Source organism: Rhinopithecus roxellana, chromosome 5 (assembly GCF_007565055.1).
Source record: "Rhinopithecus roxellana isolate Shanxi Qingling chromosome 5, ASM756505v1, whole genome shotgun sequence".
NCBI classification, from domain to species: domain Eukaryota; kingdom Metazoa; phylum Chordata; class Mammalia; order Primates; family Cercopithecidae; genus Rhinopithecus; species Rhinopithecus roxellana.
Window position 1 is genome coordinate 138972648 of NC_044553.1, and position 18531 is coordinate 138991178.

The 18531-nt window shown below is 38.0% G+C and overlaps 1 protein-coding gene across 2 annotated transcripts in view; it reads right to left on the reverse strand.

The window, feature by feature from the left end:
- The window catches only part of CEP128 (centrosomal protein 128), a 460860-nt gene that overhangs the window by 283948 nt on the left and 158381 nt on the right, over positions 1–18531 (reverse strand). For both annotated transcript variants that reach the window (XM_030931469.1, XM_030931470.1), the window contains 2 exons: positions 9851–10501; positions 2792–2956 (listed from right to left, as the gene is read on the reverse strand). In XM_030931469.1, the coding sequence (XP_030787329.1) occupies positions 2792–2956; positions 9851–10501 (816 nt within the window). The remainder of the gene's footprint in view (positions 1–2791; positions 2957–9850; positions 10502–18531) is intronic.

Genomic DNA, 18531 nt, shown 5'->3' on the forward strand with positions numbered 1-18531 from the left:
TGGCAGCTACCATTAACTGATATCTTATTAGATACCAGACACCATGCCAAGCACTTTACATACATTCTCACACTTAATCCCAATAAAGGTATTATTATGTCCATTTAAATTATGATAAAACTGAGGCTTTGAGTTTTAAATAACTTGCCTAAAGCCACACAGATAGAAAAGAATTCAAAGTTTTGCCCATAATGATTATTGCTATACTACCTCTCAAAGAGAAAGTCCCTATCTGAAGTTGGCTCAATCCAACACAATTTTGATTCATAGCTAACTATAAATGGATCAACACAAACAGCTAAATTAACTAAAGTACATAGCAATCATGTATATGAAAAATAAATATTAAAGATTAGAAAGCATATAAACTACATATATATGAGTGTATGTGTGTGTGTGTATCTTTAAGATTATATACCATTTTAGGCTACAGAGACCATGTTTTCTCTGCATTAGCACCCATTGTCAGGACTTGACTATATAGTTTTAACAACTGAAAGAGATTTTATTTTTAAAAATCCCACTATGTGTTAGCCAACAACAAATCTATATCTTATCTCTGTCCTATCCTCAACATCCAGCACAATGCCTGCCACATAGCAGATGCTCAATACATAGCAACATTAAAATAAAATCATTAACTCTTCAAGCTCTGTTCTAAAGTGAATGCTCTACTTATATGAACATGTGATAACACATGCACCTGAAATATAATAAATAGAATCTTTGAAGCAGCATTTATTCATATTTTTATTTATTTTTTAAATTTTTTGAGAGGAAGTCTTGCTCTCTCGCCTAGGCTGGAATGCAGTGGCACAATCTCGGCTCACTGCAACCTCTGTCCCCCGGGTTCAAGTGATTTTCCTGCCTCAGCCACCTGAATAGCTGGGATTACAGGTGCTCACCACCACACCCAGCTAATTTTTGTATTTTTAGCAGAGACAGGGCTTCACCACGTTGGCCAGGCTGGTCTCGAACTCCTAACCTCAAGTGATCCACCCACCTCAGCCTCCCAAAGTGCTGGGATTAAAGGCATGGGCTACCATGCCCAGCTGACATTTTCAACATATCAAAATTTTCACCACTATTTCTTAAATGAAGCTATGGAAATATAAAACACATTAATGCAATCTTCTGGCTAACTTCATAATTTCATAAATTAGAATTTTATTATGAAAAAGGTGAAAAATTTAGCATTATCACCAGAGCAACTACAACCTGGCAATAGATACATTAAATACATGTGAACATTAGACACAATTAAAACAAAGCATGACATAGAACTAAATGACAGCTGTTTTCAAGACTGTAGGCCTAAATTTAGCAACATAAGCACATTTAATCATAAACTCCTAACTAACTTACATTTCATTTCCTTGACTTTACCAATTACTAGAGAATTTATATATATATTTAATTTTATATTTATATGTAATTTTTTACTACTATCTATATTTATATATTAATTATATATATTATATATATTAATAGTAGCAACATTTTATACACAAAAAAAGCAGAAATGTAAGCAAAGCATTAAGAAAGTTTCTTCCTAGAAGTTTATGAGTAGTTTTATGACAGCCCACCCAGTGCTAATTCCTTTCATCATAGATTTTAGTAATCCTGATCAAGCACATACGTGCATTCATTTGGCCCATGTATATACTGTCATATCCTATTAACAATATTTTGATGGCAATTTTTTACATTTGACTTCTATTACCTTCAATTTCAAATCCTTTTAGGAAGTGGGTGAAAGAGAAAAATTTAAATATCTGTTATCTATTCTTAGTTGACTTTTTGCCACAAGAGAACCTCAAAAGTAGTGACTTCAAAAAATGTTTACTATTCTATCCAACACATGATATATGAAGTCAGTCAATAATTTTACACATCTACTCAAAGGAAAGCAGTGAGCCTGGTGGGGATGTACCAAAGCTGCAACCTTCTTACTATAAGAATTAATAGTTACAGTGTCTAGCACATAAGTGAACACTTAACCATCAGGTAATTTGAACCTCAGTTTTGTCACAGATCAAAAGGGATCAATAAAACCTAATTACTACAGACTGAATGTGTGTACCCCAGAATTCATAGTTGAAAACTAATCTCCAATGTGATGATAATTAAGGGTGGGAGGTGATTTCGGAGGTGATTAGTTCATAAGGGTAGAACCCTTATGAATACGATTAATGCCCTTATAAAAGAGACCTCAGAGAGCTCTCTCTCCACTTCCATTATGTGAAGACACAGCAAGAAGAAGCATCTGTGAACCAGAAAGCAGGCCCTCACCAGACACTGATTCTGCCAGCACCTTGATCTTGGATTTCCCAGCCTCCAGAACCAGGAGAAATAAATATCTGTTGTTTTTAATCTATCCAGTCTATAGCATTCTGTTATAGCAGCTCTAACAGACTAAGACACTAACCCAAAGAGTTGTAAGAATTAAATGATGGGTAGACATAGGTAAACCAGTTGGCATAAATATCTGACTTATAGTAGAGCCTCAGTAAACCATCCTTCTTTTTTTTCTACTTCATTTCTAAATTTCTATTTTAAGACACAGAAAAAATTCAATATCAAATTTTTACACTTCAAATGTATTAGAAGCTGAATGGGTGGTTGAAAGAATAAAAATCACAGCATTCTAATACACTGTCTTTTTGGGGGGGCACCAAAACAACTTTCCTGTGAAAGACTACAATTATCATTTATTAATATATAAAATATGTTCTAGAGGAAATTAAAATTGAAATTAGAATTTGAAATTAGAATTCACTCATATTTTTACCCTTTCTTCTAGTTGATCCTTCAAACATTGATATTTTAGCTTCAGTTTTTTGTTCTCATTTTCATTCTGGGTTAATTCCTCTGTCAGTCTGTCACACTGTGATTTCAACTTATCCAGTTGACCACGATGAACTTTAGCCATATTCTTCTCTTCTAAACTTTCAGCCTGAGAAAAAGAGAAGGAAAAAAGAGAAAGTCCACTAGCCATACACCAAACACATTACACATTTTATCAGTGGAAAAACCCTGCAAGATTTTAGCTCATTCAAAGTATTCATATATAAAAAATTAAAATAAACATAAGGGAAATGTTCTCTGCATTTATTCAATCGCTCATCAGTATTTACCAAGCATTTACGAAGGGGTAGATACTGGACTAGATGCTAAAGATAACAGATATGAATAGTAAGAGAGTCAGATGCAATGATCTATTTGACAAGACTGAATGAGAAGTGCTTATCAAAGGTGTAAGCTGGACATTTTGGAAATTCAAAGAAGAGATACCAGCTCTGCTCAGAGGGGAAGGAGTTATTAGAGAAGTGTCCCAAAAAGGAAATACTATGAGATGTTACTAACTGATAAGTTCCCTTGTCTATAGACAGGGCTTAACATTCCTGTTTGACTTCACTCCTGGTTTCTATGAAATAATTGTGTACTTTTTATGTAAGTCATTATCAATACTACTCTTATAGGGCTAAAAAACATTACGAAGTATAACAACCAAGAAACTACAAACTTAATATGAAAAAGTTTAGCAGTTATTTTTTCAACATCAGTAGTGTAGTTAAATATCTATTTTTTGATCTTTATATAGCGTATAACCAGAATCAGCTTTTAAAAAATAAACTTTGGGAATAATCTATTCTATACAGGAAATTCAGTAAAGATTTGTCAGGTATGTGAACTTAAAGAATTTTGAAATAACAATAATGTAAACACCATGTGGCGGACACTGCTCTAAGATCTTTTTGTATACAGGTTTTCCTCATTTCATCCTCGCAACAACCTGTGAGAATGAAATAAGGTATCATTATTGCTCTGATTGCAATAATAATAAGAAAAAAAGCAAGCTAATCACTTTCCCAAAGATACACAGTGAGTAAATGCAGAGTCAAGATTTGAACCCAGGAATTCTTTCTAATGTCCATGCTTTCAACTACACCACACTGCCTCCCAAAAAGTACAGTATCATTAGGTTTTAAAAACCAACTGGGTGAAACTAGAAATGCATGAAACACACCGACCAGTTGCTAACAGTCTGTAAGCAATCACATTTAATCTGTTTGAAATATATGTTTTAATGCCTAAAATATGTTTCTTTTATTTTTATAAATTTATTATATGAGTTTAATTAGGTATATAGGAACACAATCAATGGAAACAATTTCCTGAAAGAAGTTTTGTGAGTTTTAGACAAAATCTATATTTTATTCACCTCACAAAATTTACCTAAGAGCTGATGCCACATTAAATTAACAAAGAAATTGATTTTTTATGAGCAATCCTATATTCACAGCCCAAAACAAATTTACAAAATAAAATCTCTCATCAGGAAAATTGTTCAATTACGATTTTAAGTTTCAGTAGAATGGTTTTACTTTTTTTTTTTGTCCTAACAAAAGCATAGGTAAATACAAAGAATTCCCCCTAAGGTCTGTAGTGTGCTGCAGCCAGCTCATAGACACTGTCAAAAGCCAGTTGGCTCTTCTCGTCCCAACTTCACCCCTCTCCAATGATATCTCATTTCATAGCTTGAAATCAGCCAAGAAAGAGGTATTCAGAACTACCAAACTTGGCAAATGCCATAAATCAAGGGTTTTCCACCCACCAGAAGCTTGTTTTCAAATATTTATCAGCACACCAATGCGGAAGCCTGACTAACAACTTACTTATTGTTGTGGTTTTTATTACATTTATATTTCATTTCAGAATTTACAAACTGATGTTTGTGCACAACAACTCAGTGATATAGAAGGACATTACTATTCCTATTTTAACAGTGAGGCATAAACAAGTGAAATAACTTGACCAAGATCAAACGGTCAGCAAATGGCAAAACACAGAACTCCAATCCTGCATCTTTTGATTCCAAAAAAAAAAGGCTCTACAAAATGATTTTGTTGAAATTGCAATGAGGTAATAGACCAATACCCTGAAAATATTAATAGCAGAGCATGTCATTAAAACATTTTAAATTTAAATTTAAAAATAGGTATGAGGGGGTGATTCTAAATGGAGGAAAAAATAGAACTAAAGTGTACAGAGAAGAAAATATGGATGACTTATCAGAGCTTATTAGACTCAAAAATGTAGTAAGTTAAAATGAAGCTGAAAAACACAGAAATATAACATTTGTAGAGCTATTTGTCTAAAACTCCATTGTGTGCATGATTCAGTATATTACATCTCCTGTGATGGCCTTTGCTATCAACTCATTTTAATTAACATAAATAAGTAAAAAGTATGGCTATATTAATAAAATAGCATGAGGTGGTGATTGCTCCTTAAGGGTAAATTGTTTGGTTTCAAAGGAAACTGCTGGGCTCACACAATCTCTGGCCATTCTTCCAATTCTAGAGCAACTTCAATACCACACATTAGGGAACAGCTTTAACACCCCTCCCAGATCTCAATCTTTCAAATAAAAAAAAAAAAAAAAAAGCCCAAAGGACTCAGAAGATCCACAGAATGCTTATAAATTCTAAATTCTTTACACATAGGGAATTTAGTAAAGCTTTGTTTTAATCTCACAACAAATGAACTCAAAGCACTTCCTCAAAAACAATGAGGAAATCAATTTTCCCACATTACATGGAGAAATCCAAACGAAACAGATCATAGAGCAAGTCAGGAGCAAATGCTCTGATTTCTACCTTTTTCAACATTTCAACTTATATCCACCGAGTATCTTCTGTATGTCTGGACATTATGCTAATCATAAGAGGATACAAAATGGCTTCGATCTAATGCCTGTCCCTCTAGAAACTTATGCACACTCAACAAACCAAAATACAAGGCAGCCTAAATGTGCTGTACCTGAGGCACCAATAAAGACCTATGGAAACACAGTGGATCAAGAGATTAGCCCCACCTCAGTTGAGATTTATTCCAACTTCAGCGGATCCATAAAAGAAGTAAAAAATTGGGCGTTAGAGGATTTGGCAGAATTCTCCTTCCTGCAGACTAGGAGGCCAATTCAGATAGAGAATGAGCAGTCAGAAGTATGCACAGTGATCTATATTTGTACGAGGAATGTTGGAGAGCATAAAAGGTAATGAATGGGCCGGACACAGTGGCTCATGCCTGCAATCCCAGCACTTTGGGAGGCTGAGGTGGGTGGATTATGAGGTCAAGAGATGGAAACCATCCTGGCCAACACTGTGAAACCCCATCTCTACTAAAAATACAAAAAGTAGCTGGGCATGGTGGTGCACACCTGTAGTCCCAGCTACTTGGGAGGCTGAGGCAGGAGAATCGCTTGAACTTGCGAGTCAGAGGCTGCAGTGAGCTGAGATCACACCACTGCACTCCAGGCTGGTGACAGAGCAAGACTCCATCTCAAAATAATAATAATAATAATAATAATAATAATAATAATAATAATGTACAAGAGTAAGGTAGAATCATTTTAAGGGGGGTGCTGGGCTGGGCTGGAGTGGAGACTTTATTACAGAGACAGTAAATAACTAACAAAGGTTTTTCAGTAGAAAGTGACACACTCAGATATATATTTGGGGAAAGGAAATTAGAGAGTATCTGGGGGAATAAAGGGAGGGGTTGTGGGTAGAGAAAGGAACTAGAGGGAAATAGGGAAATTACTTAGAAGTATGGCTAGGTTGCAAGTTAGCAGTCTGCATTCCGTTTTCTAGTACATGATATATTGTCCATATGCCAATGTATCCATGAGCAAAAGCAATTACTATTTCTCACTGAAGAATGCATATCTGAATGTGAGAATTATGGCCTTATAGAGATGATCCTGAACGTGCTCTAACTGAAAAAATTATGACTAACTCCTGACCATTGTGTTGATTATTATACAACCAAAATAATGGTGATAAGACATAAGTACTAGTGAGAAGGAAGGTTCTAGTTTCAACAACAGTCTCAAGAAAACTGCAAGCTTCTTAAAACAAACCATTGCTCTATGCCATGCCAGCTTCTCCCAATAAATCATTACATGCTTGTCCTCATGCAAAAACCCTGCCTTCCTTTCACATCACACCATTTCTCATCAACCCCCTCTACCTTGCTGTCAACAGCTGACTGACCAGTCACCCTCTTCACTGTGGTTTTTGGCATGTGACCAATTAATGCCTTCACAATATCTTAAATATCCAAGTGTCCATCCCATAAGATAGCTTCCAAGTTATTTGACCTGTTCTTTCCCAACTACCTACACCAACATTGCACAATAGCAACCACTGCATGACCACACCTTAGACCTTAACTCTGAAAACTTTTAGATTGCACTGCAATATAAGAATTCCTGACCAAATCAACAACCTCTGACCGCAAATTTTTATCCTTCAACTTTCTCATTCCTTTGCCCACAATCTTTGTTCTTCAATGTTAGCCACATGGAAGTACTTTACATGCTCCTAGACTAGTTTCGTTCAGTTTGTACCAGTCTTCATACCAGTTTTCATTTTCACTGCTCCTAATTTCTTGCTGCACTGCTGTCCTATTCTACTTCAGAGAGAAGAAAGGCTATCAGTCAAGATTCACACCAATTTCCCCAGATCATCCCTACCAACTTACCCAGTCTTACTGGTTTCCTCCGAATCCTTCAGAGGAAGGAGGCCTTGTCTCCTGTTGAATGCTATTTACTCTTATTTTTTTATCAAATCCCCTCACATCACCTCATGTACTTTCTCCATCAACCTCTGTTGAATGGAATGAAGGCTTTTTATACTTCTTCTTTCGGCTTGCCTGTCACATTTATCATTCTTGATTATAACTTTCTTAAAATGTCTTAGCTGGATTTCTAAGATATCATTCTCTTTTGATTCTCTTCCTATCTGTCTGTCATATGGTCTTTTATTTTCATTTGCTAGGCCCTTTTAGTAAATTCTTTCCTTCAAACATTAGTGTTTGAGAGTCTCATCCTCTTTTTATTATCTGCACAATCTCATCCAAATCCCATGACATCAACTACCACCCAAGAGTTAACTGGCTCCCAAATATTTCAGTCTAATCTCAATTTCTCCCTCAACTATTGACCCTACTAATTATTACGTACTAATTATGTGCTAATCTGTTCCACCTAGACTTTCTTGGTTAAGCTTAAAATTCCTCCCCCTACCACAATCTGCTAAAAAACAACAACAAAAACAAACTAGATTTGCCACTGTTCTCTTCAAATCTTCTATTCTGTCTGTATTCTCTATGTTGGCAATAGCATCATTATCCACCTAGTCACCCACAGTCATTACCTACCCGTCCTTGAGTCTAAACTTTTTTCCAGCCTAGCAAAGCAGTTAAGAACACAGTCAGTTAATTACCTGAGTTCAAATCCTTTCCCTACCACTCTCCTGCTCTAAGGCCGTGGGCAAATTACTTAACCTTCTGTATCCCAATTTCCTCATCGGGGAGAAAATAATACCACACAATCTGCAGGGGGAGGTGGGTATTAAATGATTAACACTTGTAAAGTTCTCAGAGCAGTGACTGGCATAAAGTGTTGAAAAACTATTTGCTGGTAGTAGTGTTATTGTCACAGCCAATCAATCAACATGTAATATATATCTCATTTTCTATAAGATCAGCTCTTCTTCTCCATATCCCTAATTCTACTTTTGTTTATATATTCATCAACTCTGAAAGATTACTATTCCATAGTTCATCAAAATTAAAATGTGTATCTTCCACATTTTACCATCTCTGACCTGGGAGTTCTTACACTTGATGACATATCATGGTTTCATAGGCAGGAGGCAGCATTTTTATTTCTTAGGATGACATTCATCTAGTAATAACAGCAATGATGCACCTGACAAGGTGTCTTAGGTTTAATGAAATATAGTTAGGGTCTCTTACCTATTTTAGCCTCCATTCTGACCCACCAACCCCAACTAAAGACCCCAAATCTTCATGCCAGAAGGCTATCTAGGACTGGGGAAGAACTTATAGAATAGCTACATCATTTTACAGATGTCAGCTGTTTCAATATCATTTCATCTTGCATCATAAGCATTTTGAAAATAGTAGTTGCATTTCAAAGACTTTTGAAAAACATTATAATAATTAACCTTTGAAGATTTATCCATTCATCCATTCACCTATTCAATAGATATTTACAATGTTCCAAAAAACTGTTGTAGGCACTGGGGATATAGCTAGAAGCAAAACAGACTAAAATCCCTATCCTCAGAGAGTCTTCGTTTCAATAAAAGGAGATTAAAAAATAAATAATATGGAATCTATATCATATGATAAGTGTTATGGAAAAAAAAAAAAAAAGACGGGAAGAGGAACAGATTTATCACACTCCTGACAAACATATTATAAAATGATTGCCCTGCATGGTGATAATGCTAATAATACTAGACCTTAGAAACATTTCTTCAAATGCAAGATCCCAATTAGGCATTTACCCAGGCAACTTTGATTTGGAAAAGAAGGAGTAAATCTCAAAAGCCTTGGGTTTACACAGCCCATAAGCTAATCCACTTTAGTTACCATACTAATAAGGACTGTGTTTATAGCTTCTCTGGCCTTGACGAGTCTTTGCCTTTTATATTTTAGGAGGTCATAAATGTTGAATGAGGGCACGTTTCAGGTCCACGACTTACTGCCACCTCTGCCTTTCCTGAACTCCCCAAACAACTAAACGTTCTTTATAAAGGGCTTCAATGCTCTGAAATAGGTGCTCCCAGGTGGCTGTTATAACTCATTTCAACCTGGCCGAACAGGCATGAATAAGCCTCTTTATTGTTGGTTTTATCTTCCCTTCAGTGCTTGGGAATAGAGAATGATCTCTAAAAGTTTACGCTTTATTAACTTCATGAGCCACCAGAAAAATTCCTTCAGTATCATCAGGATAATTCAGCAGAGGTACCTTCAGTGTCCTGATATGATTCTCAGCCTCACTCTTTTCTTTCTTAAAGTGCTTCATAAGCTCCTGGATATTCTGTTCATGTTTTGTTTTCACACTCTGCAACGATGATGTGAGATCTTTCAGCTCCCTCTGGTGCACATCTCGTTCCAGCTTTAACTGTGTGATGATTGTAGCTGTTTCTTCATCCCTGGATTTTGCCTGTGCAGTGAGGTCAGAAAGGTCCTTAAGCACTGCTTTCTTGGCTCTCTCTTCCTCGGCCAATTTATTAGCAAGATCTGCTCGGATGGCACTCAGGTCCTTGATGGACTCTTGCATCTCAAGAAGTTTAGCTTTGTCCTGGGCCTGGCTCTTCTTGAGCTCTGCAATTTCTTCCTCCAAATGCGCTTTCTCAACTTTCATTTGGCTTTGGATCTTACTCTGCTTTTTCAATTCGCTTTCCAGTCTATGGATGGTATCCAGGGAATTCTTGACTTCCAATTCAAGGTCAGCTTGATGAGACTTAATATCACGTAGTTTCTCCTCCTTGGAGTGAAGCTCCTCCTCCTGAAGGGCACGCTTTGTTAGGACATCATTCAATTCCTTTCGAAGATTCTCTATTTGTTGTAATGCTGCATACATCTGGGTTTTCAATTCATCCTTTTCTTTTAAAATCTATCAGGTTAAGAACATGAAGCAAAAGAAAAAAATAAAAGTTACTGTAAAATTCACCACAGACTGTGCCAGTCAGCAAAATAAAGCTTAACCCACAAGGAGAAATAAAATTCATCAAATAATTTTTCTATTTTTTCCATTTTGTAATAAAAATACTTTTAGGCTAGAAAGCGGAGGGGCGGGGGGCAATATATAATTGTCCTGAAATAGCAACACACTGAAATATATATTTCAAATTTTCATCACCAAAACTTATTTCAATCTATGGTCACAAATAATTATTTAAATGTTAGATAGAATTGAGCAAGCAAATGGGGAAAGCAATGACTCCCATTATAAAGAAAACTTACTAGAGGTTGAAATAATACAATATTACCTAAAATAATAATGATGTGCATTCCAATGATATACTTTTAACAAGGAGAAATCCCAAAACAGATGGAAAATAATACAGGGAAGCATGCAGATACAATATAAGAAAGTTTACGGTCCATTCAGCCATTATTTTCAAAATATCAATGGTGACAAAAAGTCACCAATATGCAACTGGGAGCCTTGAAGCCCACAAAGATGGAAATGAGATTAAGTCAAGGAAGGTGGGGAAAGGGCTCAAGTGAAAAGTCAAGGGCCTAGAAGTCCATCATTCTATGCCAGCCTCTCTATGATTTACATTGAGGCACAGAGGCCAAGGGTTAACTCTTCTGGCTTCTAATTCTCACCACCTAATCATTGCAAATAAAATAGTGGGCAGCCAAGGGAGCCAAGATTGTTTCCTATACAACACTGGCACCAAAGAGAATCTCCATGTCTACTTACTGATGCCCACACCATGTCTTGAAACAGGTGGGGAAAAAAAGGAACCAATTAAGACTCATTTCAGAATTACAAGTAATGAGTTAAAATGCAAATATTTGCAAGACATTTCTACACTTCACATTCTATACTTCGGTGTAAAACAATTTATGATAAAAATTTAATGAGTCAATCACTCCAAAAGAAAAGTTTCCCCAATCCCTCTCAGTTTTAACTGAAAGAAAGAAAGAGCACAAAGATAACATGAGAACTAATAAAAGGAGGTGAATAAGCCGTTGAGCTCTGACCAGAAAGAAGCGAATTTGATTCTCAGTTCAATCATGGGCAATTGTATGGCCTCAGAGAAATCATTTCTCCTACTAGAGAAAAGAATAATAGCTATTTCATAAGACTGTGATGAAGATTAGTGAGAAAGGGGAAACAAAAAGTTGGAGCAGAATTTAAGTTCAAGGAGGTACTAGGGTTTCAGGGAGGTGTTTATGCAAGGTAGTGATCAAAACTAAAAAGAGCCAGGCCCAGTGGCACACACCTATAATCCCAGCTATTTGGAAGGCTGAGGTGGGAAGATAGCTACGGCTCAGGAGTTCAAAACCAGCCTGGGCAACATAGCAAGACCCCGTCTCTACTGTGAAAAGACAGGATAACTGAAGAGAAGGAACTCTGGAACACAGATGAAGGAGTTCAATTTCAAAAGAATGTAAGGTAGGAGAAATATAGATGAGCCTAAGGGTAGATGTATTATTTTTCTACTGTTTCATAACAATTTCGAACAGACTTAGTAGCTTAAAACAATACATATTTTTTATCTCACTGCTTCCAATAGGTCAAACAGCCAAGCAAGGTATTCAGTTTAAGGCCTCCTAAGACTAAAATCAAGGTATCAGCTGGCCAGGGCTCTTGTCTGGAGGCTCTGAGGAGAATCCATGTACAAGTTTATTCAGGTTTCTGATACAACTTGTTTCCATACAGTTGTAGGACTTTGGGTACCCATTTCCTTGCTAGCTTTTGGCCAGCGATTATTCTGAACTTCTAGAAGCCAACCTTGTTCCTTGGCTTATGGATTCTGCCATCTTCAAAGCTTGAACAGCTTGATGAATCCTTCCCAAGCTTCAACTCTCTCCGACATCCCCTTCTCCCAATAGCCAGAAAGAAAACTTCTATTGAGGGCTCATGTGATTAGATTAGGACCATCCAGATAATGTGATCACAGGAGTAATGTCTTATCATATTCATGGGTTCCAGAAATTAGGGTGACTTCTTTAGGGAGGGTCATTCTACTTACCAAACTAGAGAACACAAAAACTGATAGAATCAAGTTTGGGCTGTTAAGATGGCATGGGAGGGACTGAGCAAGGGTAGGGGCCTTCGATATAGTGATATCCATTTGAAGCAGATAACTTAGCCCCCTTGGCATGAGTTGAGAGACTTATAGGCAGTGCTAAGGATTAAAATCATATTTTCATAATGAAATAATACCATGTAAAGTATCTTTAATTATGAAATATTATATCTTCCTGAAATTGGATTAAAAAGCAATTTCTTTTTCTCACATAACAGGAAGTCCAGAGATAGGGTGGTTCAAGAAGAATCCCTCAAAGCTCAGGCTCTGCTACCCTATAACTCTCCATCTTTTGCTGTCTTTGCAGTGTTCCAAGCGTCACATCAATTCCTGACAAAGGTGACAGCCGCAGGGCAGACTGTCACTGACCTTGTGGGTCAAGTTTGGAATATCTTTGGCAATACAGATACTAAAAATTAAGCTCTGTCGATTTGCTTCTGGTTAATTGCTTGCCTAGTATCCACAGCTTAAGATTCTGTCTAGACATTTCTCTGAGTCTGAAAATGTCAATGTCTTTACTATCATCTCAATACCCTGGACATACCCAGGGCCCTCAATTGAGTAGCCTTTATCTTGAGGAAGATCAGAACAGTAGAACTGGGTCCCTTTGTCTGGCCAGGAATGCTTAAGAACTTGAAAGGATCCTGAGAAAAAGGCTTGATTTTTAACCCTTTTTTTTTTCTTGCTGTTTCCTGCTTCCCTCCTATGCTTGCACCAATTTCACTTTAGATAAATAATTTGGCTTTTCCAAGCCTAAAGGATTCCAAATTATCAGACTCATAGTCAATATGGATTATAGATTGCAGACTTCAGGCTCCTCATCTTAAAAAACAAACAAACAGGTTAATCTCAAGATAGCCGAATAGGAACAGCTCCAGTCTCCAACTCCCAGCGCAAGCGACCCAGAAGACCAGTGATTTCTGCATTTTCAACTGAGGTACTGGGGTCATCCCACTGGGGAATGCCGGACAATTGGTGCTAGTCAGCTGCTGCAGCCCGACCAGCGAAAGCTGAAGCAGGGTGAGGCATTGCCTCACCTGGGAAGCGCAAGGGGGAAGGGAATCCCTTTTCCTAGCCAGGGGAACTGAGACACACAACACCTGGAAAATCGGGTAATTCCCACCCCAATACTGCAATTTAAGCCGACGGGCACACCAGGAGATTATACCCACCCCTGGCCGGGAGGGTCCCACAGCCACGGAGCCTCCCTCATTGCTAGCACAGCAGTCTGCGATCTAACTGCAAGGCAGCAGCGAGGCTAGGGGAGGGGCGCCAGCCATTGCTGAGGCTTAAGTAGGTAAACAAAGCCGCTGGGAAGCTAGAACTGGGTGGAGCTCACAGCAGCTCAAGGAAACCTGCCTGTCTCTGTAGACTCCACCTCTGGGGACAGGGCACAGCTAAACAACAAAAGGGGAAGCCGCAGACGCCTCTGCAGACGCGAACGACTCTGTCTGACAGCTTTGAAGAGAGCAGTGGATCTCCCAACACGGAGGTTGAGATCTGAGAACAGACAGACTGCCTGCTCAAGTGGGTCCCTGACCCCTGAGTAGCCTAACTGAGAGACATCCCCCACTAGGGGCAGTCTGACACCCCACACCTCACAGGGTGGAGTACACCCCTGAGAGGAAGCTTCCAAAGTAAGAATGAGACAGGTACACTCGCTGCTCAGCAATATTCTATCTTCTGCAACCTCTGCTGCTGATACCCAGGCAAACAGGGTCTGGAGTGGACCTCAAGCAATCTCCAACAGACCTACAGCTGAGGGTCCTGAAAACTATCAAACAGGAAGAACACCTATACCAAAACCCCATCAGTATGCCACTATCATCAAAGACCAGAGGCAGATAAAACCACGAAGATGGGGAAGAAGCAGGGCAGAAAAGCTGGAAATTCAAGAAATAAGAGCGCATCTCCACTTGCAAAGGAGTGCAGCTCATCGCCAGCAATGGATCAAAGCTGGTCACAGAATGACTTTGACGAGATGAGAGAAGAAGGCTTCAGTCCATCAAACTTCTCAGAGCTAAAGGAGGAATTACGTACCCAGCGCAAAGATACTAAAAATCTTGAAAAAAGAGTGGAAAAATTGATAGCTAGAATAATTAATGCAGAGAAGGTCATAAATGAAATGACAGAGATGAAAACCATGACACGAGAAATACGTGACACATCCACAAGCTTCAGTAACTGACTTGATCAACTGGAAGAAAGAGTATCAGCGATTGAGGATCAAATGAATGAAATGAAGCGAGAAGAGAAACCAAAAGAAAAAAGAAGAAAAAGAAATGAACAAAGCCTGCAAGAAGTATGGGATTATGTAAAAAGACCAAATCTACGTCTGATTGGGTGCCTGAAAGTGAGGGGGAAAATGGAACCAAGTTGGAAAACACTCTTCAGGATATCATCCAGGAGAACTTCCCCAACCTAGTAGGGCAGGCCAACATTCAAATTCAGGAAATACAGAGAACACCACAAAGATACTCCTCGAGAAGAGCAACTCCAAGACACATAATTGCCAGATTCACCAAAGTTGAAATGAAGGAAAAAATCTTAAGGGCAGCCAGAGAGAAAGGTCGGGTTACCCACAAAGGGAAGCCCACAGAGTAACAGCAGACCTCTCAGCAGAAACTCTACAAGCCAGAAGAGAGTGGGGGCCAATATTCAACGTTCTTAAAGAATTTTAAACCCAGAATTTCATATCCAGCCAAACTAAGTTTCATAAGTGAAGGAGAAATAAAATCCTTTACAGATAAGCAAAAGCTTAGAGATTTCGTCACCACCAGGCCTGCCTTACAAGAGACCCTGAAGGAAGCCCTAAACATGGAAAGGAACAACCGGTACCAGATATTGCAAAAACATGCCAAAATGTAAAGACCATCAAGACTAGGAAGAAACTGCATCAACTAACGAGCAAAATAACCAGTTAATATCATAATGGCAGGATCAAGTTCACACATAACAATATTAACCTTAAATGTTAATGGACTAAATGCTCCAATTAAAAGACACAGACTGGCAAACTGGATAAAGAGTCAAGACCCATCAGTCTGCTGTATTCAGGAGACCCATCTCACATGCAGAGACATACATAGGCTCAAAATGAAGGGATGGAGGAAGATCTACCAAGCAAATGGAAAACAAAAAAAGCAGGGGTTGCAATCCTAATCTCTGATAAAATAGACTTTAAATCATCAAAGATCAAAAGAGACAAAAAGGCCATTACATAATGGTAAAGGGATCAATTCAACAGGAAGAGCTAACTCTCCTAAATATATATGCACCCAATACAGGAGCACCCAGATTCATAAAGCAAGTCCTTAGAGACTTACAAAGAGACTTAGACTCCCATACAATAATAATGGGAGACTTCAACACTCCACTGTCAACATTAGACAGATCAATGAGACAGAAAGTTAACAAGGATATTCAGGAATTGAACTCATCTCTGCACCTAGCAGACCTAATAGACTTCTATAGAACTCTCCACCCCAAATCAACAGAATATACATTCTTCTCAGCACCACATCGCACTTGTTCCAAAATTGACCACATAATTGGAAGTAAAGCACTCCTTAGCAAATGTAAAAGAACAGAAATTATAATAAACTGTCTCTCAGACCACAGTGCAATCAAACTAGAACTCAGGACTAAGAAACTCAATCAAAACCGCTCAACTACATGGAAACTGAACAACCTGCTCCTGAATGACTACTGGGTACATAACGAAATGAAGGCAGAAATAAAGATGTTCTTTGAAACCAATGAGAACAAAGATACAACATACCAGAATCTCTGGGACACATTTAAAGCAGTGTGTAGAGGGAAATTTATAGCACTAAATGCCCACAAGAGAAAGCTGGAAAGATCTAAAATTGACACTCTAACATCACAATTAAAAGAACTGGAGAAGCAAGAGCAAACACATTCAAAAGCTAGCAGAAGGCAAGAAATAACTAAGATCAGAGCAGAACTGAAGGAGATAGAGACACAAAAAAATCCTCCAAAAAATCAAAGAATCCAGGAGTTGGTTTTTTGAAAAAATCAACAAAATTGACAGACCGCTAGCAAGACTAATAAAGAAGAAAAGAGAGAAGAATCAAATAGACGCAATAAAAAATGATAAAGGGGATATCACCACGGACCCCACAGAAATACAAACTACCATCAGAGAATACTGTAAACACCTCTACGCAAATCAACTAGAAAATCTAGAAGAAATGGATCATTTTCTGGACACTTACACTCTTCCAAGACTAAACCAGGAAGAAGTTGAATCCCTAAATAGACCAATAGCAGGCTCTGAAATTGAGGCAATCATTAAGAGCCTACCAACCAAAAAAAGTCCAGGAACAGATGGATTCACAGCTGAATTCTACCAGAGGTACAAGGAGGAGCTGGTACCATTCCTTCTGAAACTATTCCAATCAATTGAAAAAGAGGGAATCCTCCCTAACTCATTTTATGAGGCCAACATCATCCTGATACCAAAGCCTGGCAGAGACACAACAAAAAAAGAAAATTTTAGACCAATATCCCTGATGAACATCGATGCAAAAATCCTCAATAAAATACTGGCAAACTGGATTCAGCAGCACATCAGAAAGCTTATCCACCATGATCAAGTGGGCTTCATCCCTGGGATGCAAGGCTGGTTCAACATTCACAAATCAATAAACGTAATCCAGCATATAAACAGAACCAAAGACAAGAACCACATGATTATCTCAATCGATGCAGAAAAGGCTTTTGACAAAATTCAACAGCCCTTCATGCTAAAAACACTCAATAAATTCGGTATTGATGGAACGTACCTCAAAATAATAAGAGCTATTTATGACAAACCCACAGCCAATATCATACTGAATGGGCAAAAACTGGAAAAATTCCCTTTGAAAACTGGCACAAGACAGGGATGCCCTCTCTCACCACTCCTATTCAACATAGTCTTGGAAGTTCTGGCTAGGGCAATCAGGCAAGAGAAAGAAATCAAGGGTATCCAGTTAGGAAAAGAAGAAGTCAAATTGTCCCTGTTTGCAGATGACATGATTGTATATTTAGAAAACCCCATTGTCTCAGCCCAAAATCTCCTTAAGCTGATAAGCAACTTCAGCAAAGTCTCAGGATACAAAATTAATGTGCAAAAATCACAAGCATTCTTATACACCAGTAACAGACAACCAGAGAGCCAAATCATGAATGAACTTCCATTCACAATTGCTTCAAAGAGAATAAAACACCTAGGAATCCAACTTACAAGGGATGTAAAGGACCTCTTCAAGGAGAACTACAAACCACTGCTCAGTGAAATAAAAGAGGACACAAACAAATGGAAGAACATACCATGCTCATGGATAGGAAGAATCAATATCGTGAAAATGGCCATACTGCCCAAGGTTATTTATAGATTCAATGCCATCCCCATCAAGCTACCAATGAATTTCTTCACAGAATTGGAAAAAACGGCTTTAAAGTTCATATGGAACCAAAAAAGAGCCCACATTGCCAAGACAATCCTATGTCATAAGAACAAAGCTGGAGGCATCACGCTACCTGACTTCAAACTATACTACAAGGCTACAGTAACCAAAACAGCATGGTACTGGTACCAAAACAGAGATATAGACCAGTGGAACAGAACAGAGTCCTCAGAAATAATACCACACATCTACAGCCATCTGATCTTTGACAAACCTGAGAGAAACAAGAAATGGGGAAAGGATTCCCTATTTAATAAATGGTGCTGGGAAAACTGGCTAGCCATAAGTAGAAAGCTGAAACTGGATCCTTTCCTTACTCCTTATACGAAGATTAATTCAAGATGGATTAGAGACTTAAATGTTAGACCTAATACCATAAAAACCCTAGAAGAAAACCTAGGTAG